Genomic DNA, 26,344 nt, shown 5'->3' with positions numbered 1-26,344 from the left:
TTTGTCCCGCTAACACAAATCACATGGTACAAGGCTTTGTTCCTCCCGGAGAAAAATTCTTGTCTACAGCTTATGCTGTCTACCAAAAGCAAGGATTATCCCATCAGCCAATGCAACATCCTTTTAACCTTTTAGTTTTTAAACATCTTACAAAATATTTTGTTTATCTATCAAACATTAGGGAGAAACTAGCAAACATATATCTGAAATTACACGACATACCACCAGAAAATGAAAAGGATAAGCACAGGAAGAGGCACATACTGCTAATGCAAGCTCACGAACAGTTTAAAACCAGGATTAACATTTCACCATTGAGAATTGATCAATAACGGTGGGTATAGGAATGAAGAGACTGAGGTGAAACATCTTCTACTGCTCTCACTTGTGGGAAGTCAATCGCTCGATAATTACTCCCTTGTTCACAGTGATTAGCAACTGATGGGAACAGGTCTCCAGATAATCAGACATCGAAAAGAACATGTTTACCAGAGACAACCAAATTTCAAGAAAAAAGACAATAAGCCTCAAAACATTTTTCTCTACTTCAAGTGTCCATAAAAGTTTAATCACTAAGCTCAAAATGCCCCAAGATCACCCATCAATGGAGCAGTAGTTGTCAACAAATGACACTCCAAATCAAACCTTAAATAAAGCAATGAGATGATAACAGCCAGAAAGAAACAAATGGTAAAGGAAGGATATCAAAACAAAAGGAAGAGAAATGTTTGAGGAAACAATGTGAGCAAAGAAGAAGAAACTCCACTCAAGATAAACTATCGATAATAAAGAAGGAACAAGAAACAGAGTGATTCTCTTGAGTTTAATTTACCACTCACCTATATTGAAAAGCTTGCCTGTATAGAAACATACCAATCCAAAACACAAATACAGAAAACTCTAGAAAGAGAAAACTATTGAGCAACAATCATCTAACAAGAAAATTGCCAAAAGATTATTCTCTGGGGTAAAAATGTTTACAATTTAAAAGTAAATTTTCTGATGAACAGGACATGCAAAAATATTTCACCTCGAGTGACTAGATAATCTCAAAATGTACACCTCATTTTCTTATGCTTTCTTGTTCTTCTCTTCAATGCTCTACTAGTGAGGATTGCAATAAAATCCCAAAAGACTACAGACTAGGAAGTTGATTCTTGACGTCAAAATACTTAGATTTTATGTAAGATTTATTCAAAGGGCATCAGTCATCAATTGGACAATATCTGTAAAATAATCCTCAAAACATGTTAAAGAGTACAAGAGATAGTACTGATGAATAGCAGGAGGTTCAGTGTTAGTAGAACTCACAAATATATAAAACCAGTGAGTGGGTTACCATTAAGAAGTTTCCAAGGTATTTTTAATCGTGCAAAATCGTAAAACTTATTGTCTTTACTAGATTATTAAAATAATTCTTGATCTAAGCCAATAAATACAGAGAAAACACCAAGAAAATAACAATGAGTTCACGAAAGGAAGACAAAAATATTATTTTCCTCTTTTTTCTTTTTTTTTTTTTGTTTCGTGTGTGCGTGGGTGGATGGGCGGTGCATGTTTCTCAAAATGAATAGCATATGAGGTAGTGTTTTTAAAGTTCAAATGCCCAGCACTAGTGGGTAAAAAGATCAGCAAAAAGTCACCTAAGCCAAAAGTGAAGAAAAGACCAGAAATGTATCATCAAAACATATGGCTCAAAAATGAAGTTCAGACCAGTAGATCACATAGTCTCCAGAAACTAATCAAGAACAAGACAAACATCCAGAAATAAAATGTTGTATAACATAAAATGATGATAGTAAAAAAATCACAAGGCAAATGAAATATGCATCCATGGAGCAAAAGAATAATGTAATTAACGTTCGCAGAGCAACATAAAAGAAGTGGAAGGAAACTGGGCAACAAAATGGAAAGAGGAAATATGAGGACATAAACAAAACACTACATAAATATCATCAAAATTAGAAAAGAACCTATAAAACAATAACGGGCGAACAAACTCTGGAATCAAATATAAAAACTAATCAAATCCAGACAAAAATGACATAAAACTTTAGCAAAAAGATGGAACGTAGCATAACACGTTTTCAAAAGGTTAGTCAAAGACTTAAAGACAAAAAGGAAAAAGGAAAAAGGAGAAAGGAATTAAAGTCAGAACACAAAACTACTATACTGTATCCCATGACTAAAACACTGACAGCACTTAAAAGCCTATAGAAATTACACCACCTTAAATGTTGTTCATCCATCTCTGTTGTCATTTCTCTGCAAGAACGGATATAAGCAGGTCAAACACAACATATTAATAACAATATAAAGATTTTAGCATGAATAACTAAGTCCAAACTGCTTTAACTTAGAAATTAGCCGATAAAGAAAATGATAAGCTTGGGAATTTTTCCTAATATTTAAACCAACCCGTGCTAACAATCAGGATTAGCAGCTGATTGCACAAATTCCAGAATGCACATTTGCCCATTAGGTCCACAGTCCACTCCCCCTACTACAGACATACCTTTTACAATTACTCAATTAAAAGTCATATTTGGCCTTCTTATCGGGCAACATATTGCCACCAACAACAATTGACTTGAAAAATACCTTCAAGTGTCTGTGCATTGACAATAACCAAACCATCTAATGTATAACTTTCTCCATTCCCTTGATTGTAAAATCTTAAAATTTAGTAAGTTGATTCATTTGAAATCTTAGAAGTATTAATGAGGTAGAGACCAAAATTTATCTCCTATTTTTAATCTACACCTGTTCATTAGTACTAATCTTACAAGTTCCGTCAACAATCAAAAGAATTTTATTGTTATCCAGTGAATATAAAATACTAGGTTTTTAGAGAGATGAATTAGCTAAAACTCATACAAACTCAATAGGCCCAACCTAAAATTTTGCCCTAGTGGTTAAAATCTGTTAATTATCCTTCTCCTCGGACTCATTTCTTCTTTTATCAGAGTATTCATAAAAATTAGTCTATGATCTGTCAGCATCATACCTGCTTCTTGAATTACTTTATTCTTGGACAACTGTTTCAATTTAATTTCCATCAACAATTTCACGATTGCCATTGTTTTTCTAGATCAAAGCTTAACTGCAAACCATACTTGAGCAAAATACCACAGTGTATTTATTAGTTAGATAAACCAGGAATCACGAACATACCATAAACTGGGAGAGTAGCCTCTTCCACTAGTCCCAGAAGCCTTAGCTAAGGATGAAGAACTTTGCCCATTCTGTCCACTTGGGTACATATATTGCAACCCTTGAAGCATTGCCCCACTCGTCCCACCATCACTGGCACCGGAAACACCATATGCACTTAAACCCAAGCCTGGTATCTGACCCCCCATCATCCCATAATAACCTCCCATTAATGCACCCAAGTTTGTATTCGCAATCATCCCACCACCGTACAAAGGATTAACCATTCCTGTTTGCTGCCCCAACAGAGCCATGTTCTGCACCTGCTGCGCTGCAGCCACTGCAGCCAGCATCTGGGGCTGGACCGGCTGCAACGCAGTCGTAATAGACGCAGACCCACCAGCCACTTTATTTTTCCCCTCGGCCGCCTTCTGACAATGCAATTGATTACCTTCAAACATCTTATACGGCTCCTCCAAAACACTCCTTGCTCCTTCCACAGTCTTAAACACGAAAATGGCGTACCCTTTAAATTTCCCAGTAGTGGGGTCTAACCCCTTCGGCCCATTCTCAATCTCTCCAAATTTCTCGAAGAAACCCCTCAACTTCTCCGCGCTCGCATTGACCGGCACATTACTCACATAAATCTTCCGTTGCGGATAATCCGACGACGAGAAATGCTGCTGCGAAACTATTCCGCCGGCACCCGGTGCTGCAGGGCCCTCAGACGCCAGCTGGCACGAGGTTATACGATTCGCAACTCTAACCCTAGGGTTTTTCAACAACTTCTTAGCAGATTTCCGGGTTTTGAAGGTAATAAAAGCGTAGCCCTTACATTTCCCTGTATTGCGGTCATTCACCACGTTAAGTTCCTCAATCTCACCATAAGCCCCAAAAACCGACTCAATAGATTGGCGGGTGGAATCCCAAGCGAGACCGTGGACAAAAATCTTGCGGTGTGAGATATCCCGGTCGGCGGCGGACTTGAGGAGGGAGAAAAGGGAAGCGTGAGATAAAGAGAGGTCGGAGACGAGAGTGATGAGCTGATCCTTGGAGAAGGGTTCGAGTAGGGTTTGGATCTTGGTATTGGGGTCGGAGTCTGAATCGGAGCCAGATTTGGAGAGCTTGGTTTTCTTCTTCTGCTTCTTGAGCTTTTTCTCGATTTTGGGAGTTGTATCGGCGGCGGACTTCTTCACCAGCTTTCGCCGTTTCAATTTGGTTTTAGCCATTGCTACTGCAGATGATGCAGCAGACGCAGAACTCGGGCGATTTAACGAACTCAACAAGATAAGAATCTGTATGCGGCCTACTTCTTTGTGTTTTATAATGATGAGAAACAGCAAGGTCTGGGTGGTGTAGTTGGTTATCACGCTAGTCTCACACACTAGAGGTCCCTGGTTCGAACCCGGGCTCAGACATATATTTCTACGAGCTTTTGTCAGTTCCATTCAAATCAATTTAGTCAGCATTCACATTTCAAATTATTCCTCTCTATTTCTTGTTTATTTCGATAGAGATTTGGATTTGTGGTTGATTGCAATCACGGCCCAGCTGCTGCTATTCTGCAATTCTTATATTCATATTATGTGTCATAAATAGGAGGAAAAATATTATTTCTTTTCCCCCTTCAAACCAAAATTTAAAAATCAAAACTGCTTAAATGACTATATTCGATGACCAAATATACAATTATTCTAATTTTTGGTGGTTTAGCCCCCACTTTTCATTTCTACATGTACAATAAAGAAAAACTATTTATGAATTATTTATAAAGATGAATTTTATTCTTGAATCAACTCTTAAAAGTGTTTTCGTGTTTTGACCCATCTTAAAACACATGCATATTAAAAAAAAAAAATCTATTTGTAGGACGACTTAACTTTTACTTTTCACATTCTATACGTATACAAACATAAAAAATATATACGAATCATTTATAGACTCTGACTTTATTATATACAATTGAGTCACATTCGTTGAACTAATTTAACACTTGCGGCCGTCATACCTGGTTGGAAATAAACCTTAACTTTTTTTAAATTATTAAATTATTTTCAATACTTGATTTTAATTTAATGCGCCAATTTAATTTAATATTTATTTAAGATTTATGATTTTATTATTATAATAATTTAATTATAATTTTGTGATGCTTGATAAGTATTTGGAAGTTACATTTGTGGGCTATTTATAATTAAGTTTATTATAATCTTATGAATTTTAATTAGACCGTTTAATATTTTACGACAATCAAATTTTTTAAATTATTTAAAGGGCCATCACCATTTTTTGTTGGGCACATTGAAAGAGTGAACTTTTGTCACTCTCACAAGCCACAATCTTTTAGAGTTTTGGCAATATGATTGTAAATTGATTTCTAATATTTTTGTGATCGTGCATATGGGGTGAGGAATTGTTGAAAGATTGTTAAAGAGTTTTATCCTGAAATTATAATCAATTGTTAAAATATGCACGTTGGGAGAATCATTACTTTAGGACAACAATAAGTATTATGACTCTCCATTGGTACATTTTTTTTTTTTAATTTTTGAGTCATATTAATTTATTTCATTACTGTATGTAATTGCAATAAATTATCATATTGATATTTTATATTAAAAACTATTTTAAAATACAATTATAAACACAAATGACATAATATTTACGATATACCTATAATGTCTTTAAATTGTATATAAGAAATTTTAGTATGTAAAGCGATTTACCATTTATTTCCATGTTTAGTACATAAAAAAAAGTTATAATTGTGAATTATTTTTTTAAAAGGCGATGATCATAAGCATCGATACGAATTATTTGATCATCATATATAGAAAATATATAAAATCTATTCCGGGGATGATTTTATATTTATTGTTTGATATTTTTATATTTGACGTAGTGAAAAATTATATTTTTAGTCTCGTAGAATAGGGGTAATACATTTTCGATCCCGTACTCTACGAGATTAACATTTTCAGTTCTATAAAATTAAAAAACGTTATGAATGCAGTCTTATGTATTAATCATGTGGGACCAAACCTATTAAGTTTTGAAACTACATTTGCAATATCTTTTAATATTTTGGTACAAAAAATATTAATCTGCAAAGTATTGGACCAAATGTACAGCACCTCTTGTCTTATGAGATCAAAAATATAATTTTTTCTTGACATATTTATTTATTTATTCTTAAAAAATTTGCAAGTCTACCCTAAAAATAAGTTGACTTACAATTTAATGACTTACCTTAAAACATACATATATATATATTAAATTTATATACGAATGTTTATGTGATATAAGGAATAAAAATTAAAACATATATATAAAACGACCATTATGTCTTTGTTTATTATAATTGCTGGATCTATATTAATTATAATGAGAACCGTTAGATTTAATTAATTAATCTCAATTATTGAATTTTAAATTTATAAAATAATTTTCAAGGGTTTATGTTTATTAATTTTAAATATTTATTATAAAAAAATAAAACTATTATTTCAAAAAATAAATTAAATAAAATTAACACCCCATCCACCCTTTCCGTCACTAAATCCTCGGCCCCTACTCCCACCCGCCACGCCCCACATAAGGGGGCGACGGCGACTATGTTGTTCTGGGCGTGCGACATCCCTTAATTTGGGCGACGGCACAGTGCGGTGACCTTTAATTTTTTTTATAAATATTTTTATTTTCTAAATTGTAAATTTCAAAATAATTTAAATTATTTAAATCTAAAATAATTCATTTAAATTTTATTTAAATTTTTTTAACTAGATGATAATTTAAATTATCAATAATATTTTATAAATATTAATATTTATACTTGATAAAATATTTTAAGTTTGAAAAATAAAATTACTATATTAATTTTTGTACTATAATTTTAATTTAAGTTATAAAACATTGAAACTTTATATACTTTTGTCATATATTTTGTTTATTAAATAGATAAAAATACAAAAAATATAACCCGGAATAAGGAAAATGATGCATAAGTGAAATATATAGACACCATGAAGATATTTTAGTAAAAAACGTCCAAAAATAAGATCAAAATTAGCTAAAATCACCTCCAAACTTTCAAGAAATCGTGTAACGCACATTCCGTTGATTACTAATAGAATGTGTATTTTTTGTTGAATTTTACAAAATAGAAGAGATAAAATGTATTTTAGCCTAATTTGTGATGATTTGCCTTTTAAGGACATGATAGTCTTAAATGTGGAGGCAGGGGACAGTTGGGGAATTTCATAAGTTAAGAACAAATTGGAAGACTTTTTTCTTGTTGCTTCAACACATTCCTCTTCTTGGAGTCATCTAAACCAAAAACCTCTCACACTTTCAGAGAATGGAAGTTTGAGCTCTGAAACCCCTTTTGCAAGAAACAATTGTTACAGTCTCCAGCCAATTTCTATGCACTGGAGAAGTTTTTTGTTTGACGAGAATTAAGGTTTTTTTTTTTTGTTTTCATCTGTATGAAATTGAGCTCGAATTTTTGATTTTATCATCAAATAATGGAGGGTGAGCACTCTGAAGATTCACCGTTGGTGCCGCCGCCATTGATCACTGAGCCCTTGGAGATTGACCTCGAGGCCGGCCCTGATGAGCAAATTCAGTGCCGAATTTGCCTCGAAACTGATGGTAAAATTCCCTACTTTTGCTCAATTTCAGTTTTTAGGGTTATGTTCTTGCTGCTTGTTATGATTGTAGTGGAAAAATGTAGTCTTGCGGTGAGCTTCGGTTGTGAGCTTTTTTCAGTGTGCCTAGGAGCGCTGTATCTAAGAAGAGAGAATTGAGTGCACTTTCCGTAATTTGTAGCAAATTTGCTGAAGGAAAATTATATTATGTAGCTTGCTCGCAATGTCATTTATATTGTCGATTTATGATGCTGGCTGTCTTGGACTAAAAGTAGATAATTATACCTAAAATTTTTGAGTTGTGATGTTTAAAAGCTTTCAGATTTCAGGCGTTTACTCCCACAATAGCTGGCTGTCAAACAAGCCACCACCTCAAGATTGCTTGGTTTTCACTTTGGTTCTTTATGCTTATTTTGTTATTTCTAATAAGTATTTTGAGAACAAATTAGACATGGCTTCTCTGAATAATGCTTTTGGATTTTGTTCCTTGTTTACGCACATCATACATACTTTGCAGTTTAATTATGTTGTGTTAATGATGTTTTTACTATATAGGCCCACATGATTAAGGAAAATCAGAGAGCTGAATTCTGTCAGCACCATATGGAAATGAATTTGTTTGACATTCCGGCATGAAAATGACATTATTATTTCCCAATAGTAAATCGAAAGAAAATTAGCTTGCTTTCAACGTAAGAGCTGAGCTGTCTCTTCTGATCAGTTGAATCAAGAAATAGCTCATAGCAGAATTAAAAAATTCCGTTTCATGTCTTTAGATTATGCTTTGGTCTCCTATTGATTGGTAGAACTGATGATCCACTACTCGGACATTTCCCTTGATAGTAATAAATGAATAGTTTTTACAATTGATTTATGCAAATAAGAATATTCTGTATCAGGTAGAGATTTTATTGCTCCTTGCAAGTGCAAAGGGACATCAAAGTATGTCCACAGAGAATGTCTGGATCATTGGCGTGCTGTGAAGGTACATATAACTGTGAAGTTAATTTTGTTTTGATCTGTCATTGTATTTGTAGTTTATCTTGAAGTGGTTTGGTTAGCATTCTCAGATGATGCTCTGATGCCCCAAAAAATGTTGTTTCTATGTTCATGTGATGCTTATATATTCGCGTATTCTAAAGTTCAGCTGTTTTATAAAAACCGCTTATCAGTTCTTCTGATTTAAGCTGAAATTATCAAAGGACTGAGGCCCTCAAGTGGGACCATCCCTTGTTCTCTACTTGTTATTGTGTTAGTTAAAGTTCGATAAAACTGTATACCCTACTATTTTGGTAGGTTGTTAGTATGATGTCATTTAATTCCTTTGTCTTCTTTTTCTTCCTGCAGGAAGGGTTTGCTTTTGCTCACTGCACAACTTGCAAGGCCCCGTATTATTTAAGAGTCCATGTCATTGCTGATAGGAAATGGCGAACATTGAAGTTCCGATTTTTCGTCACTAGGGATATTCTATTTATCTTTTTTGCCGTGCAGCTGGTATGCCATTGGACTCTCTTTTTCAATTTATTTTATGTTTCTCACATCTATTTTGTTACTTGTATGTTGTTTTACTCAAGACTTTCTAGAGAGGAAGAATGTGGGTTAGATGTATTCCCTGACTAGCAAAATGCGTACTCTTTTTTTGCAGGTTATTTCTCTACTGGCATACTTGGTGTATTTTATTGATAGTTATCAGAAATTTTGGCTTCGTCTGACCTGGGGATTTGATGGAGAATTTAGTTTCTACTACATCTGTGGTAAAATATCTTGGGCTTAACATTTATAGTGGAAGCGATCTCCGTTTTCCTTGTCCTTTAGCCTTTATCGTTTTCCTTCAGTGAAGTGATGCTTCAGTAAATATAATTTTCTCTTCTTTTTTATACATTTATTGTGTATTTCTCAAGTTTCTCTTGTATGGAATCCTGGTTTACATGGTGAAACTGTATCAGACCACATGTTAGCTACAAGAACACTTGAATAGTATAGTTACATAAACAATCTTTAAACATTTCCAGTGTTGTATTTCTCTTTTGATTCAAAAAAATGCTTGCTTTCCCAAGATGAGTGCTCTGAACTTACACCTCCGTGTGAAACAAATAATATGTATTTGCTTGTTTACTTCACCAGATTTCTACTATAGAAAATGTTTAATCACAGAACTTCATAAAATTGCTTGCTAGTTGTTTATTGGAATGTTAAGTATGTTAGTTCATTCTATCATTACTTCTATATTAGCCAAAATGAAAGTTGCTCTCATTCTTGTGCAGTATGTTCCCCTTCTTCCTGCTAGCAGCCACTTATATACTTTGCTTGTGATCTTTCTCAGTTTCTTCCCCTCTGTATGCAAGAGTATCATGTCACATGTGATTATTTTTCTTTAATTCTCGTCTCTTATCGTTGCACATTTATATAGAAAATATTTGCATTTGGAACTTAAAAATTTAACAAGAAATATGGTGCTCTAAGCGTGCAAAGCATTAGTATAAGCAATGCAAACATAACTTATTTAGTTATATATATGTTAATTTATCTGATTATCAGCTTAGGAAAAATAAACTAAAGTTTCCTGCAGAATGCCTTCATGTTTCTCCGGCATGCGTATTATAAGTGCATAATTAAAACGATTACAGGATGCCTGTGATATAATTCTTTTATATGGATTATGGAATGTCTGTTTGAGTACCTTTAGTTGCTTGTTGTAGTAACTTATTTATCAGTGCGTGAATTTTGATGTTAATGTGACCAAGGCACCCAATTGTAAACTTTATGCAGGAGCACTATTATTTTTTGCGTTGCTTGGATTGTCTGGCTGCTTCATAACTTGTTATGATCGGAGAGTACGCAATGATCTAGCACAACCATGTCGAGAGTTGTGCCTTTGTTGTTGCCATCCTGGGTAAATAATCTCTGCTTTCATATGTTATTTTTTATATCATGAATGGGAGTATTTTCTCCTTATTTCAATTTCGCATAACATGGTTAATCTTTAGATGTAGACATTGGTTCCCAGAGATGTATTCTCAATGCTTCAAACATTACAGTTTCTGATCGTTTGTGCAGAGTATGCGCTGATTGTCATTTGCCTGGAACACTTTGCATGTGGACAGACTGTACTACATGCTTCGAAAGTTGTGCTAGTGCAGCTGGTGAATGTGGTTGCATGGGAGGTGCCGGTGAAGCCGGATTGCCATTGTTACTAATAATGGCTTTAGTCGTGCTCGGTTTATTTACCGTCATTGGTATATTTTACAGCGTGTTGGTGGCCACAATGGTTGGACAAAGGATTTGGCAGCGGCACTACCACATACTAGCAAAAAGAATGCTGACGAAAGTGAGTTAGCATGGCATTTCATTTATTATGTCTTAAAATGTCTATTCAGCCTATAGTTCTCACTTTCTTGACATGTGGTATTAACAATGCCCTTATTGATAAAAACTTTTACCAGGGGTAAAATTATAATTTTACAACGATTTATAGGTGCACTAGTATAAATAGTTGATAGGTGGCCTTTTAATGTAATACACACAAAACTATCCTAGTCGATCTTGAACAATTCTGGACATAGAAGAATTCTCCTAACCACGTAAATCTTGTGTTTATCGTTTACTTTTTCTTCAGATTTTCTGTACTAACATTCTCATATTTATGAGTTTATGTGTTTTGAGGTTCTATTACTGTATGAAATAGGAACACGCTTCTATCACCCAACTGCAACTTTCTCTATTGAAATGCGTTGATTAATTTTAATTTTGAATGCCCTTTTCTGTTTATCATTTAGGAGTATGTTGTTGAGGATGTTGATGGTGAGATGACTGGAGCCGATTGGTCTCCCCCGCCTCTTCCGTCTGAGCATGTCCAGCAGCTGAAAGCACTAGGACTTCTATGAACGGCCGATTTGACAAGTGGTGATATTCACAGAGACGGACTAACTCTGCTCCTTTTAGGTTGGCACCTAAGTCTTTGCAATTTAATTATGAGAAATCAACGACGTGAAATGCATTGATGTTGTTCAAATATGTTGATAATCCAGTATGAGGAAATGTATAACTTGTATGAGTGTGACTGATATAATCCCTATCTGTTTCTTTACTTTGTGAAAAAGGAAATGATTGATGGCATATGTAATCTGTGAAATGCAAACTCTGATTATGGCTAAATTGCCGTATATCATCAGTTACACTAGCAATGATCTTCTGCTAAGCATTTGTGATGTTCAGACAGGAGGCTGAGTCGCGTCGTGATTGTTGTTATTACTGGTATTATGTGTTGGGTAAATGTAAAGGTGTTTTGGTTTATACTTGTATGAATGGACTTTTTTCTTTTGATATGCCTTATCTCACGAGCGGATGAATCACTCTAACCTCCTCTCCGCTTCAATGATTTTAGTTCTTCAATCAATATTGTATTCAACCTCACATTCTCAAATTCTCCAAAGTTATTCGGTGCTTCTTCATTTATACTTTATTACTAGGGGAGATATGCTTTTTGGCGTCTTAATTTTTTTGGTTTGCCATTTTATTTTTTTTTTTATAATTTAATTTGAGTTTCTTATTTTTTTAATCCAATTTCCCACTTTCCCATGATCTTTTAGTAGTTCCTTTTTTTTAAATTTTCATGCATCTTTTTCTCATCTCTATCTTTTTTTTTATTTTTTTATCATCACTTTCTTATGAATATAAAACTAATTTTATTTTGTATATATTTATTAAATAGTAAGAAAAATTATAATTAATATTAAAAAATCACGCAGAGTGTGCCATAAACTACTAGTCAGATAATTAATAGTATTTTGAGATGTCGGATCCTTGGTATGTTCAATGTGATTGGGGAAATGTAGCAAATGATGTATTACCTAAGTTGGTTGATTCCCTACTTATATCAGAGTTTCATAAATTTGTAACTCACTTCAAATTCTCTTTTTATCTTATCAACTAATGGTGAGAGAGATCCAAACCGAATTCATCTCATCAGCTGACAATAAGAATGCCTCCAATCATACAATTATCTTTTGTTAAATATTCAACAATCTAAATATCCAAACACTTCCTTCTCTTAGCAAAATTATAAATATATGCTCAGAGGGGTTAATGTAATGTATCTTAAAAAATATTTATGTAGATTTTACCAAAAGTAAAGAATATATTTGTAATTATTATTATAATTTTAATATTAGTACCCATAATTTTATATCAAATTAAACGTGTTTGTACATTTAGATGTAATTTTAAAGAATATCGATGTGAAATTTCCTAAAAAAGGTGAATGAAGTAGTGATGTGAATTTTTGGAGAAGTTTCCGCTGGTTTCCATTCCACGGCACATTGTTTTAGCTGAACCTGTTCTCCTCCATCCATTTTGCACACAGACCACTTTAATTAAGGGTAAATTGCAACTTGTCCTCTTTATTAAAATTACAAAAACAAGTTATCTTTCTGTATTTTTTAAAATATAGTAATTTATTTTTCCATATTTTAAAAATGAAGCAAACCTCCCTACTCAGAGGTAAATTACTTCATCTTTTAAAATATAGAGGGTAAATTGTTATTATTTTTCACGAGAAGTAATTTATTTATTTTCAATATTGATAAATTATTATTTATCCCTTTAATTTAACTACTTTTTATTTTATATATATTTATATGTATATGTATATAATATATATGTTGATTGTTGAATAATTGGAGTTGTTTACAAATATTTAGAGACGGATTTGAGTAGTTTAATGTTTCCCAGTGTGGATAAGGACAACACGAAATAGCACATTGTAACTCAATTTCCTGGAGAAGTGGTCGGCATTCTGACCACAGAAACCAACCAGCTGCTCAGCCCACAACAAAATTTAATGTCCAAAACCAACAAACACCTCAAAAGAAGAGATATGTCATCATCTTCTACTCTACACTTCAACTCCCCATCAATAAATATACAATTCAAACCCCCAACGATTATATGGGAAATATACGAAGAAACCTATATCAGCGAGCAGAGGCAGACATTTGTATTTAATGGCGGACATAGCAATGTTGGTTGCGGAGGAGTACGAGAGGAGGGTGAAGAGTTCGAGGAATGCTGAGGTTGATCTGTCGTCGTTGGTTTCTAATTGTGTCGGATTTCTTGGGGGGCAGATCAATTTGAGACGGGTTTCGTCTGTTTGGATCAAAGAGAAGGTCATGACAGTTGTAATGGTTTTGGAACCGAAATCCCAGATGAGTGTTGCTGCTACCGATGGCTTCTTTTCTGCTTAGATTAGACAGACAACCTCAAGAGTTACGTTTCTTAATATGCATCATCTATGTATATATTCGTATGTTTGCTTACCTACAGCTCTGTATTTTTTATGAAATTACTCCCTTTTCTTCCATGTTACTACGTTTTGCTTTTCGATTGAATGATTTGGAATTTAAGAGAAGATTTCGAAAAAGAAGGGAAAAAAAAAGGGATAATTAAACTTAAAGTCATTCGAAAACACAAAATTATATTTTTTCCAAATAAATTTTGAAGTTATAGTTATATATTTTCTGAAAGGTCTCCGTTTATATTTTATGTCCTTCCGATATATTTTTGTAAATATAAATTAAAAATTATTATACAAAAATATTTAATTAAAATTTTATATAATTTTTTTATTAATATCAACATTTCTCGATCAAATTTGAATTTATGAAGGAAGTGGGTGTGTATTTTTAAACCATATATACATATAGGTAGATAGGATGTTGTTTCCTGCTTAATCTCAACTTCCGGTCCTATAACTAACCACTGCCCCAGAGAACAACACTTGACTCCAACTTCACACAGATCGTAACATTACATGGGCAACTCCGGCGAACTTCCGGCGCCCCTGCCGGAGGACATCATTCGCGAAATTCTCCACCGTCTGCCGGTGAAATCCCTTGTTCGATTCAGCAGCATAAACAATTCATGGCGAAAGCTACTCCTGTCAGATCAAAGTTTCGTGTACTCCCACCTTGAACATGCAACAAACAACAACGTCAATCGCCTCACCGATGTTTTGATCTACAGCAACTGCTACCCTGATTATCTCCCAACTTCCACAATCTCGGACGTGGAGACATCGTCGTCAAGCTCAAGAACACGGCGTTGCATAATCCATTGCATCTTCCCCAGGATTTCTTGGTCGCAGGTTGCTGTAATGGAATTATATGTTTGTACAGGAAAGGGCTGTTTCTGTGGAACCCAGCGCTGCGAGAGTGCCGGGCTCTTCCTACCTGGGCGGACAGGTGGTTTCCTGATTTAGACTTCATAGTTTTCGGCTATGATTGTCGGAATCAAGACTACAAAGTCCTGAAAAAGCATAGGGGTTTGAAACGGGCCGAATTATACAGCCTGAATCGAAACTCCTGGAAGTTAATCAGTTGCGACGGTCTCTCCGTCAAGAACAAACCGGAGCGCTTCACTCCACCTTCCCTGGAACTCGACGGGCGACTGTACTGGATCTCTGAGTGCATAGGCGTCGGATCAGTTCGTTCGTTGATATCGTTCAATATCTCTACAGAAAGATTCGACGAGTTCCCGATTCCCGATTCCCGATTCCCGATTCCCGATTCCGTCCCTCCGATCAAACCCTGTGGGGCTCTAGGAGTGTTCAAGTGATGCATCTCAGTCCTTACACGCAGAGAAGAAAACAGACAAGAATACGAGGTTTGGTCGATGAAGGAATACGGGGTGTCGGAGTCTTGGACGAGGGCTCTTGTCGTAACACGGGAAGGGAGACTTATAGAATCGGGTATCCGGCCGGGTTTACTGAGAACGGGAAAATAGTGGTGCAGTGGCCGAGTGGGGCGTGTTTGTATGATCCGTCGCTAAAGTGGTGGGAGAAATTTGATATGGAGACGAATTTCTACCCGACGTACAAGTTTTTCGTCGGTGAGTATGTGGAGAGTTTGGTTTCGGTAATGCCGCGACGCCGGAGCCGGAGATGCCGACTGCTTTCGCCACTTAGGAAGTTTCCCAGTGGATTTTTCAAGTGTTTCTTGTGCTTAGAGTAGTCACAAATGAGCTTTCACAACTTTTATTACACGAAATTCTTGCTAGAATTAAATTTAATTAGATTTGAACTAATTTTATAATAAGTATAATATAATTCTTGTGTGATTAATATATAACTTTAAATATATCACTCATGATTGGATCTTCTTATTAGGCTTTGTTTTCATTCTTATATATATATATATTTTATTTTTCATATTTTTAAGTGAATTGATAACTGTTTTAAAATGTGTATAAAAAGTAGTGTATGTCTCGACGTCCACTAGTCGAATTAATTCCAAACTTAAACACGTATAAGATTATGTCTATTTAAATATATATGACGGTCTAATTTGAAATAACATGGCCTAATTGAATGTTGCATTATTTTGAACCTTGCTGATTACGGATCAAATATGATATCTCAATATTTGTATAACAAAAATATCCAAAACTTCATCAAATATAGTCTTTTATCGATTTAATCATATCTAATGATTTAATAAAAAAAATTTATGCCCAATAATAATTCAAATTAATTTAAGCAATAATATATTCGTATCAACTCAAATCATTTACGTGCTCTGCACCTGTCCAAACTTAAGGTAAAAAGACCAATAACTTTTACAACCCCCAGCCAAAAAAAAACACACACACACACTCGCTAGTATGTGTTGTCCAAACCATTGAAGAAGAGTTTGTATGATGATCACAAGACCATCCAAATCGCATGTGGACATAATTGTCCTTTACAATGAGTCCAAAAATACTAATAGGGTACATAAAATTATGTGCTTAATATTTGTACCATATTTATTAAAAAAAATAGTAAAATAATGCTTGTCCCATATTTTGTTAAGCATTTTAATAAGAAAGTGCTTTGTACATCTGATTTGATTTAATTTCCCTGAAATTAATTGTACTACTCACTGTATAATATATTTTATTTTTGTAAAATGTCAAGATTTCTAATTAAAAGCAAATTCTTTATGATACCAACCTCGTTTTACTAATAATAATGTGACATCATTAATTATTAGCCCCTACTTTTAATTATTTTATAATATAAAAATACTAAATTTTTTCTAAAAACCTGTAGTCAGGTTCTACAATAAAATATATATTAGCGATAAAATATCAAGTCATAATTTTAAAAGTTGTCTCAAATTGCATATATATATTGAGTGATAATAATTTTGTTCTTATCACAATAAATTATTAATTATATGAATTGTATATAAAATTATCATTATAAATAATTAGTAACAGATTTATAATGATAATTTAGTGGCAACACATATTGATAATATTAATATTAAAAATAAAAAATATATAATAATCATTCATACATTTAATACACAGAGCAGTGATCGTAACGTGAATTGGCACTCATAATTACTTAGCATTTGGCATCAACATTGAATGCCAAAACACCATACTACCCAAAAAGTCGAATCATCATTTTGATTTGCTGATTAATATGATTATGATTAAGTATCAAGAAACAATATAATAAATAAAAACATATTTAGTTCAATATTGGTAAAGGTGTTGGTGTGACTCAACAACACCTCATTCATGTCCCAATGGATATGATCCCAACTTTCCTTAAAAGGGAAAGAAAAAGGCAACTATTTAGTTCTATTTTTTTTTTAATTTTACCAAAGAAATAATTAGATATTTTAATTTGTACTATATAGTTGAATGATACAGAATATATTAATATTTTATTTTAAAGAATGATAGTATTTGGATTTTCTATTAAAAACTTATTAATTGTAAGAAAATAAAACCAAAATATTAAATATGTCGAGTTATTTTTTATATTATTATTTTTGGTGATGCACGTATTTTAATTCGGGAATGAATTTTGTTAATTATCATATGCTTTTTATGAAATTTATAATATTTTCATCCTCTTCAGTCTTCAACATTTTTGTACTTTTTAACAAAAAAATTTATGTAAAAACTTAATATTAAATCTAATTAACTTTTTTTTTTATTTCAGAACGAAGAGAGTAGCTAAATCATAAAAAAAAAGCTCAATAATAATAATAATTAAGAAAAAGAGATCCCACAAAAGAAAAAGCGAGAGAGAGAGAGAGAGAGAGAGAGAGAGAGAGAGAGGGCGTTTGATGGAACAGAAAGGACAGCATCAGCCATCAAGAATCTTATCGAGTTTAGGACATTGGACAGCAAAAGTCCCACTCTCAAAAATTCACTGGTCCCTCCTTTTTCTCACTTCTCTCTCTCTCCCCTGCAATTTGAGCTAACATAGAAAAGCACTGGTTACTACCACAGCTACACTCTTTTACAGCTTACCATTTGCTCAAATGAACTGAGCATCACCTCACCTCACTTCACTTCATTTCTTTTTCTTTACAAGATCTATTTTTTATTTTCTTTTAACTCTCTTTAATTATCTGTTCTTCCCCAAGAAGTAGAGATCTACTCCAAATGTTTCGCCCTCTGCTCCTCTTCTTCCTTCTGGTAAACCACCTCTCCCTCTCTCTCTGTCTTTTGTTTTTGTATTTTTTGGGTTTTAATAAAAAAGGGGAGCTGAGAGGATATGCCCGGAAAGGCCTGAACATGATGTTACTTTTCTGAACTTTTTTATTACACACTGGATAAGCAAACAGTGATTTTTGGGTTTTTCTCATTTCTTGTAATTATCGAGTTTTCTTTAAGCAGGGAAGTGTTCTATATTATGTTAGTTGATGTTATGGGTCCTGACCAGAGGCATTAGAGTTTGGGTTCTTCGTGAAAAGAAATAAGAGCGGACTGATTTCATTTGTTTTGTATCAGAAATCGTTGGTAGTGCATTTACCCTATTTTGGCAATAAGAATATAAAGATGAATTAAGACATCTCCTTTTTGGGAATGTTTACGGCAGGAATTCGATTGAGCTTGATGGAGTATGTTGTAATAATATTTAGTGCAAGAAAATATTAGAACCAAGTTCTGGTAAAAATGGGCTTTTGATTTGCAACTGTTTTATGTGGTTCCTGGGTAGCCAGAAATGTAGTAGTTTTGTCTCATTAAATTGAATCTCGGCCCCAAAAAAATTAAGCATATTAAGTAAATATGATGGAGTTAAAAGTGAGAATTTAGGCTGCATCTTCCATGACCAGGCTAACTTCAGTTCCCAAGTCTCAGTTTGAGGTTTTTGGAACTGCTTATGCTAAATGACCACCTTGTTTAAAAGTTTATATTATTACATATGCCCCCTCACATGCTGCCGGTATTGTTTTTTGTCAAGTCTTACACGTGAAACTCTATTTTTCATAAATGGGTAGTAGTGAGATTCTGATCCTGGATGTCTTGTTTGGCCTGACTCTATTCTCATACCAAATTGAATGACTACCTCATCTAAAAGTTTAAGCAATTAGAAAGAAGAATCATCTATTATTGATATCTCCAGCAGCTTCCCCCCTAGGCTTTGATGCTTAAATGGTTGCCGAATGCCCAATTCATGTGTTTACCAGAGTAAACATACTCTTTCCACAAAATTACATGAATTGTGTTGTAATGCTGCTCTTCTTGTCAGCATTTGTATAATAGTTGTGCTTACAACAGAGCCCCTTCTGTTATGCACTCTCACAACCACTTCACTTATGGATGAACCCCTCTCTTTTTTCTGAAAAATTCCAAAACTAGTGCTTTCGAGAACTCACTACCTTCTCCCATAATGATAGTTGAGTGTTTTTTTCCCCCTCCTCGAGATAGCTCACTAACAACTCTATTTAAAGAATTTATTACAATTGAAACTTCATTCTTCACCTCATAACCGTACACTCAATCATATTTGTCTGCTGTACACACAGGAGTATTTCATAAAACACCAAGAAATAGCTGGCAAGGTTGTATGTACGAACTTGAGGCTTCTTAAATGAACGACCTTAATGTGGACTCTTTTCATTTTGTATGCAAAATGCCACAAGACATTTAAAGTGGAAAATTTTAGCATAATCAACAAGATGCTTTGTTTAATTATATTTTGTTTTCTATTACAAAGTTCATTGATGACGAAATTTGAAATTTTGTTGATTGCTCCTGCAACCCCTGTCTCAGCTGTTAGGGACTCGGGCGAACGGGTGGACACTTGGTAATCATGGGAGTGGGAAAGTGTTTTCATTCTTCAGTCGATTCTGGAGTGAGTCTGTCGCTAACAGAGGTGACATTGGCATTTTCTCTATGTTGCTTTGATTCTCCATCTTCTCATCTTTCAAGAGATTATTTCTTGAGCTTTCTTTTGGAATACTAAAATATCCACTGCCTTATACAGATGTTGATGATCCTGCATCATTGAACTTGGACAAAGTGAGTGCTCTTAGTCAACCCAAGGCAGGTACTTGCCCTTGGATCAAGCTTATCCTTAGAGATAAATTGCACTTTGTTTAGCGTGGGTTATATCTTTATTCTTTGCAATGTGGATCAAATAATTTCCTTAGATGCTGCTATTTTTCTGTGTTTTTCAGTCTCAAGATAAAGGATTACTTTACGTTGGTTCCGTCTTCTGTTATTGCTTGCTATCCTATGAAATGCGAAGCTCTCGTACTTTTTATTATAGTTATAGCTTCAAGCACGTACCTCTCAATGACTTTCCTGATATTCGGTCCAAAGTTATTGTTGCTAACTTCTGTTTGTTTTGAGGTAGTTGCTGTCTGGGCTTAGTAGGATTATCATGTAATAAATCATTTGGATATGTCATTTTCTTTGGTAACAAGTGTTTTACTGCTACCATTACATGGCACTTTCATTAAATTTCTCAGTCGTCGGCAGAAGATAGATGACTGTGACTTTTTTGTTTAATTTTTCTCTCTGTTGTGGACTAACAAAAGCCCGGAGATTTAGGGACATCTCAAGTTTTGTTTTTACAGTCATCCATTATGCTTGAGTTGGGATTCTCACTCTTAACTCACTAATATGATGGGGCTTTTTCACTATTTTTCTTTACCAAAAAATAAATTCTCTGATGTTTATGTCTATATGCAGATTCCCGGAGATTATCGTCTAGCCCAGCCAAAACGAGTGCCATCAGTCATGCTGTGGCAGGTATTTCCTATTTCCATCTCCCCAGTTCAGCATCATAAATATTTTAGTATTGAGAGATTGTGCCGAATTGTTTAATTAATGTGCTTGCCTTGAGAAAATCACGAGGAGTCCTCTGTTGCACCCTGTTGTCAAGTGGCTTTATTTCCTGGTAATGTGTTATCCCTATGTGTAGAACACATTCCTTATAACATGAAAAATAAGTTCGAGGCTGCTGTGAAAATTAATTGTGTAACATTAACTGCAACCACTTGTGTATAATCGCATTTTTGTCATTGCATGCAAGAGATAATGAAGTCCCTCACATCTAAAAGTTCTGATCTATAAAGATGCCAATGGAACCGATACTTCATAACAACTGCAAAATATTGGAGTGTAGAGCCCGGCCAGGTCTGAACTGGTTTGCTAGGGGTCTATTTTTAAGTTTACAGGTGCCTTAGTTTGATACAGTTGATAGCGGTTGTCTGTTGTATCTATACAATCATTTTATCCAAGTACGAGAAACTTGAGTGAGTGATGACGAGCCGTTCATCTCTGAACCACGTAAAATCTCTGTGTTGTTCTGTTTTGGTTTCTCCTTTGCTTCTGCGCATCAGTTTCTCGTTGGTTTAAACAATATCAATTTTTCTTGGGAAGTTGTTTGGGGGTCAAACACCAATTCTCTTATTACTTGTAATGTTGCATCCAGTGGGTGGCATAGGTGCCAACTGGGGCTCACAGTCGTCTCACCGCCTGCCACCTGATAAAGTGGTGAGGATGCTAAGAGAAAACGGCATTCAAAAAGTTAAGCTTTTCGATGCTGATTACGACACATTAAAAGCTCTGGGTGGGTCGGGGATCGAGGTCATGGTTGGCATTCCCAATGACATGCTTGCAAATTTTGCCAGCAGTTCGAAGGCTGCTGAAAAATGGGTTTCACAGAACGTCTCCCATCATCTCACCTCCAATGTGCTGATCAGGTCAGTCTATTGCCTCCTATGCAAGTTAACAGTTCTATAGTGTGATTCTTGTGTTGATTGCTACGAAAGAAAGCAGCTGCTGGAAGTGTTGAATGAATTATCGTCATGTTCTTTTCGAGTTTATGTTGGGGACTGAAAGAATGAAGTAAAATTGTGTGCAAAGCAAGAGAGCAAATCAAGAGATACGAACACAGAGTTTGACATGTTATGGAGATAAATGATGTGGATGGTTTCGGCTTCAGTCACTTAAAGTAACCAAATCCGATGATTTTATAGGTACGTAGCTGTTGGAAATGAACCTTTCTTGGAGACATACAACGGAAGCTTTCTCAGGACAACTTTCCCGGCTCTCAAAAATGTTCAAGACGCCCTGACAAAAGCAGGCCTTCGCAACCAAGTAAAGGTCACTGTCCCCCTCAATGCCGACGTCTACACCACGGCAAGTGGCTTGCCATCTGGAGGTGATTTTCGAGCTGATATTCATGATTTCATGATCCCAATTGTCAAGTTACTGAGTGATAATGCAGCCCCATTTACGGTCAACATATACCCCTTCATAAGCCTCTACACAGACTCCAACTTCCCTGTCGAATATGCCTTTTTTGATGGGAACGCTACACCTGTGAACGATGGAGGTACGAGTTACTACAACATGTTTGATGCCAACCACGACACTCTTGTCTGGGCATTACAGAAGAATGGGTTTGGAAATTTACCTATTATAGTTGGCGAAATCGGCTGGCCCACAGACGGTGATAAGAATGCCAATGTAGAATACGCTCAGCGGTTCAACCAAGGCTTCATGACTCATATATCAGGTGGAAAGGGAACCCCCATGAGGCCTGGCCCGATCAACGCTTACCTATTCAGCTTGATCGATGAGGACCAAAAGAGCATTCAGCCCGGAAACTTTGAGCGCCACTGGGGAATATTTAGGTACGACGGCCAACCTAAGTACGGCCTCAACCTCGGCACGACGAGTTCAGGAACTCTGGTCCCTGCAAGAAACGTGAGCTACTTGGACAGCAAATGGTGTATAATGAAGCCAAATGCAAGGCTCGACGACTCTCAGGTCGCTCCGAGCGTGAGCTACGCTTGTGGGCTCGCCGACTGCACTGCTTTGGGTTATCAGACGTCATGCAGCAATTTGGACGCACGGGGGAATATTTCGTATGCGTTCAACAGCTACTATCAGCAGAACAATCAGCTCGACGAAGCCTGCAAGTTCAACGGCCTCGGGACGATAACGAGAGCGGATCCGACCACCGGAACCTGCAGGTTTAATATCATGATCAAGGCATATTATAGTGGTGCAGGAAGAATTTCAGGCTTTTCTCGGAAGACATTGTCGTTGGCTCTGGGACTAACCATCTTTTTCTTGATTTATTTGTGAGTTTGATGGTGGGGAGAAGGTTGCTAGCATTCAATGTGAAAACTGCCCATGATTTTCTTCTTTTTTTTTGTTTTTGTCTTAATTTGGAGGGGTTGGGATTATTAGCATTTGATGGGAAGTTTGTAGGGTTGGGATAAGATATTGTTCCCAAGTGCTTAATGCCTAATCAATGGAGAATTTGGAATTATTTCCTAATTATTTGATTATTAGAGCATGGTTTTTGTTGCATAATTTGAAGAGAAATGCATCGCAACCAAGAGAATGTGCATTTGAGTCCTATGGACGTGGGTATCACTATCAAAAATTGCTATAATTCACTACGACTTTAAAAATATAGTAAATCAATATTATTTACACAATGATTACATAAAATTGATGTGAGAATTTAAAATTTGATGGTTAATCAACATTTGCTATAATTTTATTTGAGGCCAAAATATTTTTCCACAGTTTTTAGTTGTAGCAATATTTTGGCATTACTCGTAGAAATATCGACTAATAGTCTCATTTAGCCGTAGTTAATTAGTACCGTCATAATTTTTTTATTTTTAACTATAATAAAAAAGCCATATTTCTAGTGTATATAGTTAACTTTTCACAAGTCCCTACAACCACCAAGTAAGATGCATTAATCAACATTACAAAGCCATCACTGTAATTTGTAAAACATTACAAAAACATCCCTATAATTTGTAAAATATTTTAAAAATAAACCCTATAATTTTTTAAAAACATTAAAAAAACATCCATGTCACCATACTTTTTATCTGTCTGTCATAAAAGACCAAAGCTTATCATAAGTGAAGCCTCCCAACATAGTCTCCAAACATTAAAAGAAGAATCCCCAACTATCCTTACATTCAACTTACACCACAACAAAGGTCACCGGATACAACCTATTATTTTTATCCAATCCCATAGCAGCAAGCAGCACCCCACCATATGGTCCCTTCATATGGCAACAATCAACTCATAATTTGGGACGATTCTTTTGCATATTTGATTAAGGGTGTACCAAAATGGTTATAAATTGTACCTCATTTTGGAATACATTTCACCATCATTTCTGGGACATCCATTGCAACACATATAGGAACGGTTGGGTTAGGACTATTACTAATTCTAATATAATGTTCCAAACAGAGTTCCAATTATTTACCGTTACTATTTTAGAACGGTAGTTGGAATGGTTTAGTAACCATTTTTTTGCAACTCGTCTTGGAACGGTTTGTCCGTTTTAAATTTTTAACCCAAAAAAAATGTTGAACATAACGTCATGTTTCAATGTCCGTTCCTTCTATGTTCCAAAAATTGTTCTAAGATGAAACATGCTTTGAAACTGTTGCCTAACAGTGACAAATCCCGCCTTTTTTTATAGTGTACAAATGAAATTCTCATCGTGGCTCTTGTGGAAGGGAGAATGGTTCTTGTGGCATGAAAGGAAGTTGGAAGTATAAGGAAGGTAAGGGGTCTTTTGCCAGGCAGGAAAAGTATAATGGCAATTTTTTTTTTCTCTTCTAATTATTTTTTATCTTGCCTGATTATTATTTTTGAAAAAGAAATTTAAATGAGGACAAAAGTGAAAATTTCTTAAATTCCTTAGTCAACCTTAGTCAGAGGGGTGTGTTTGTAATTTTCATAGTAAGAGGGGGGAATCTGTATATTTTTTTGGCAATAGAGGAGGTCAAGATAATTATTCCTAATTTTTTACTTCTAATACAATGACAATTAATTGGGATAATTACACTCCTTCCCATTGAGTTTTGGTATAACTACGTACACATAAGTCTCATATGGTTTGAAAAATTATATTTAGTACCCTTGAGGTTTGTTTCCATCTAACAAATGGGTCCATCCATTAGTCTAAATTCAATGATTTTTTTATATTAATTAAAAATTGATATTTACCACCAACTGGCTTATTGTAGGTCATATAATTTTTTACTAACTAAACTATCCTTTTGGCAGTGAAAATATATTGCCTCACATGCATTAAAGTGTGAATATGCATAAGGGTAATTTGATCATAAAAAGATTTATTTGACCTGCAGTAAATCAGTAATAAGTCTATTGGGAGGAAATATAAATTTTTATCCAGGCTTCTTATTAATATTAGCAAATTCGATGAATTTTGTCTAATGAGAGTACTTATTTGTTAGACGGAACAAGACCTTAGGAATACTAGATGTATTTTTTCAAGCCACATGAGGATTCACATATAATTACACCAAACTTTATAAAAGAGGAGTGTATTTATTTTTAATTAAAATCATATTTTTTGTAGCCAATAAAACAAGGACAAACAAGCACAAGTTATATATTTATTTTTGTTTAAGTTGTTGTTGGTTGGAGAGACATTATAAGTATAGTTTAGGTTAAACAAAATAAAAGTTGGTGATGATGATCATGATAAGTGCAAAACACACCTACAAGAAAGTGAAAAACTTGAATTATGCATTAGCTTTTTGGTATATGGGCACATAGTCAATAATATTAAAATAAGAGTCCAAGCTTTTGAAAAAGGATAGTGACACTTTAAATGAAATGAGTAAGACCCCAATTGCTAAGAGTTGAAAGTAAGAGGAGCACATTGGAATTGATGGGAGTTGCTTTGAAAATCCAATGGGCCATTGGATTTGCATCACATATATAATTTAAATAAATAAGAAACTTGATCACAATATCATTTTTGCTTTAATGGTAAGGTTGAGACGTGAGAACATGTAAGTTTTATTAAATAAATATTTTAAATTCGAGTTTCATGTATATTTACAATAATAGTTGGTAGTTGCTTTATTCATATGTTCCGTAAGTACTAGGATCGAATACCACGATCAATATCTGCATAATACAAGTCTAACTTGTGGTATAATATTAAGCTTTACATTCTTTTATGTATATTAAAAAACCATTATATATAAATATATATACTTGAAAAAGAAAAATTGAAAATGGTCATGATTTGCATGATAAGTACAATACAGCTCTATGTCCACATTGTCAATAGCTTATTAAATAAATATAACCCAAAGTCCACGGCCAGTTTTGGTTTTTGTAAAGGATTATGACCCTTTTCTCGGAATTAGCTATCCAACCATACTTGATCATTGTGAAGATTTTATATTTTTATTATTTCATTTAATATATAAAAGAAA

At 34.5% G+C, this 26,344-nt stretch overlaps 4 protein-coding genes and 1 non-coding gene across 7 annotated transcripts; 4 read left to right on the top strand and 1 right to left on the bottom strand.

Annotated features, from left to right (window-relative positions):
• Positions 1-95: 95 nt before the first annotated feature.
• LOC105176508 (RNA-binding protein P) lies at positions 96-4,440 on the bottom strand. 2 transcript variants are annotated; one of them, XM_020698701.2, is made up of 3 exons: positions 3,175-4,440; positions 2,230-2,265; positions 96-438 (listed from the first exon to the last, which is right to left on the bottom strand). In XM_020698701.2, coding segments are annotated over exons 1-2 (1,209 nt in total). In that variant the 5' UTR covers positions 4,383-4,440; the 3' UTR covers positions 96-438; positions 2,230-2,264. The 2 variants fall into 2 exon arrangements, with proteins under 2 accessions (XP_020554360.2, XP_011097631.2); XM_011099329.3 differs by lacking the exon at positions 96-438 and having other exon boundaries at positions 1,990-2,265; positions 3,175-4,439.
• A 57-nt stretch (positions 4,441-4,497) lies between these two features.
• Positions 4,498-4,571, top strand: TRNAV-CAC (transfer RNA valine (anticodon CAC)). Its single transcript has one exon. It is a non-coding gene; the product is annotated as a tRNA-Val (tRNA).
• Positions 4,572-7,448: 2,877 nt separating this feature from the next.
• Positions 7,449-12,092, top strand: LOC105176494 (uncharacterized). Its single transcript, XM_011099308.3, has 7 exons — positions 7,449-7,803; positions 8,699-8,784; positions 9,147-9,293; positions 9,445-9,553; positions 10,569-10,692; positions 10,857-11,127; positions 11,576-12,092. Exons 1-7 carry the CDS (start codon positions 7,677-7,679, stop codon positions 11,681-11,683), a joined length of 972 nt encoding a protein of 323 aa, XP_011097610.1. The 5' UTR covers positions 7,449-7,676; the 3' UTR covers positions 11,684-12,092.
• A 2,515-nt stretch (positions 12,093-14,607) lies between these two features.
• On the top strand, positions 14,608-15,410 carry LOC105176507 (F-box/kelch-repeat protein At3g23880). Its single transcript, XM_088876905.1, has 2 exons — positions 14,608-14,896; positions 14,941-15,410. The coding sequence occupies exons 1-2, from the start codon at positions 14,608-14,610 to the stop codon at positions 15,408-15,410; spliced, it is 759 nt and encodes a 252-aa protein (XP_088733031.1).
• Positions 15,411-17,982: 2,572 nt separating this feature from the next.
• On the top strand, positions 17,983-23,384 carry LOC105176491 (glucan endo-1,3-beta-glucosidase 6). 2 transcript variants are annotated; one of them, XM_011099307.3, is made up of 6 exons: positions 17,983-18,275; positions 19,857-19,959; positions 20,071-20,133; positions 20,781-20,840; positions 21,526-21,796; positions 22,073-23,384. In XM_011099307.3, exons 1-6 carry the CDS (start codon positions 18,243-18,245, stop codon positions 23,187-23,189), a joined length of 1,647 nt encoding a protein of 548 aa, XP_011097609.1. In that variant the 5' UTR covers positions 17,983-18,242; the 3' UTR covers positions 23,190-23,384. The 2 variants fall into 2 exon arrangements, with proteins under 2 accessions (XP_011097609.1, XP_088733369.1); XM_088877243.1 differs by lacking the exon at positions 17,983-18,275 and having other exon boundaries at positions 19,877-19,959; positions 20,071-20,129.
• Positions 23,385-26,344: the final 2,960 nt, after the last annotated feature.

The sequence above is a fragment of the Sesamum indicum genome, linkage group LG13, assembly GCF_026168435.1.
Source record: "Sesamum indicum cultivar Baizhima isolate 11 linkage group LG13, ASM2616843v1, whole genome shotgun sequence".
Lineage (NCBI taxonomy): Eukaryota > Viridiplantae > Streptophyta > Magnoliopsida > Lamiales > Pedaliaceae > Sesamum > Sesamum indicum.
Note: the sequence above shows the minus strand (reverse complement) of the source record. Positions and strands in the feature narration are given on the sequence as shown.

Excerpts from the sequence above, each read along its gene's own strand:
- LOC105176508 (XM_020698701.2), bottom strand. The coding sequence starts at position 4,382 with ATGGCTAAAACCAAATTGAAACGGCGAAAGCTGGTGAAGAAGTCCGCC.
- LOC105176494 (XM_011099308.3), top strand. The coding sequence starts at position 7,677 with ATGGAGGGTGAGCACTCTGAAGATTCACCGTTGGTGCCGCCGCCATTG. Across the intron at positions 7,804-8,698 it reads AATTTGCCTCGAAACTGATG|GTAGAGATTTTATTGCTCCT; the intron begins GTAAAATTCCCT and ends ATTCTGTATCAG. Across the intron at positions 9,554-10,568 it reads TAGTTTCTACTACATCTGTG|GAGCACTATTATTTTTTGCG; the intron begins GTAAAATATCTT and ends AACTTTATGCAG.
- LOC105176507 (XM_088876905.1), top strand. The coding sequence starts at position 14,608 with ATGGGCAACTCCGGCGAACTTCCGGCGCCCCTGCCGGAGGACATCATT. Across the intron at positions 14,897-14,940 it reads GTCAAGCTCAAGAACACGGC|GTTGCTGTAATGGAATTATA; the intron begins GTTGCATAATCC and ends TCTTGGTCGCAG.
- LOC105176491 (XM_011099307.3), top strand. The coding sequence starts at position 18,243 with ATGTTTCGCCCTCTGCTCCTCTTCTTCCTTCTG. Across the intron at positions 18,276-19,856 it reads TGCTCCTCTTCTTCCTTCTG|CTGTTAGGGACTCGGGCGAA; the intron begins GTAAACCACCTC and ends CCCCTGTCTCAG. Across the intron at positions 20,134-20,780 it reads TCTTAGTCAACCCAAGGCAG|ATTCCCGGAGATTATCGTCT; the intron begins GTACTTGCCCTT and ends GTCTATATGCAG.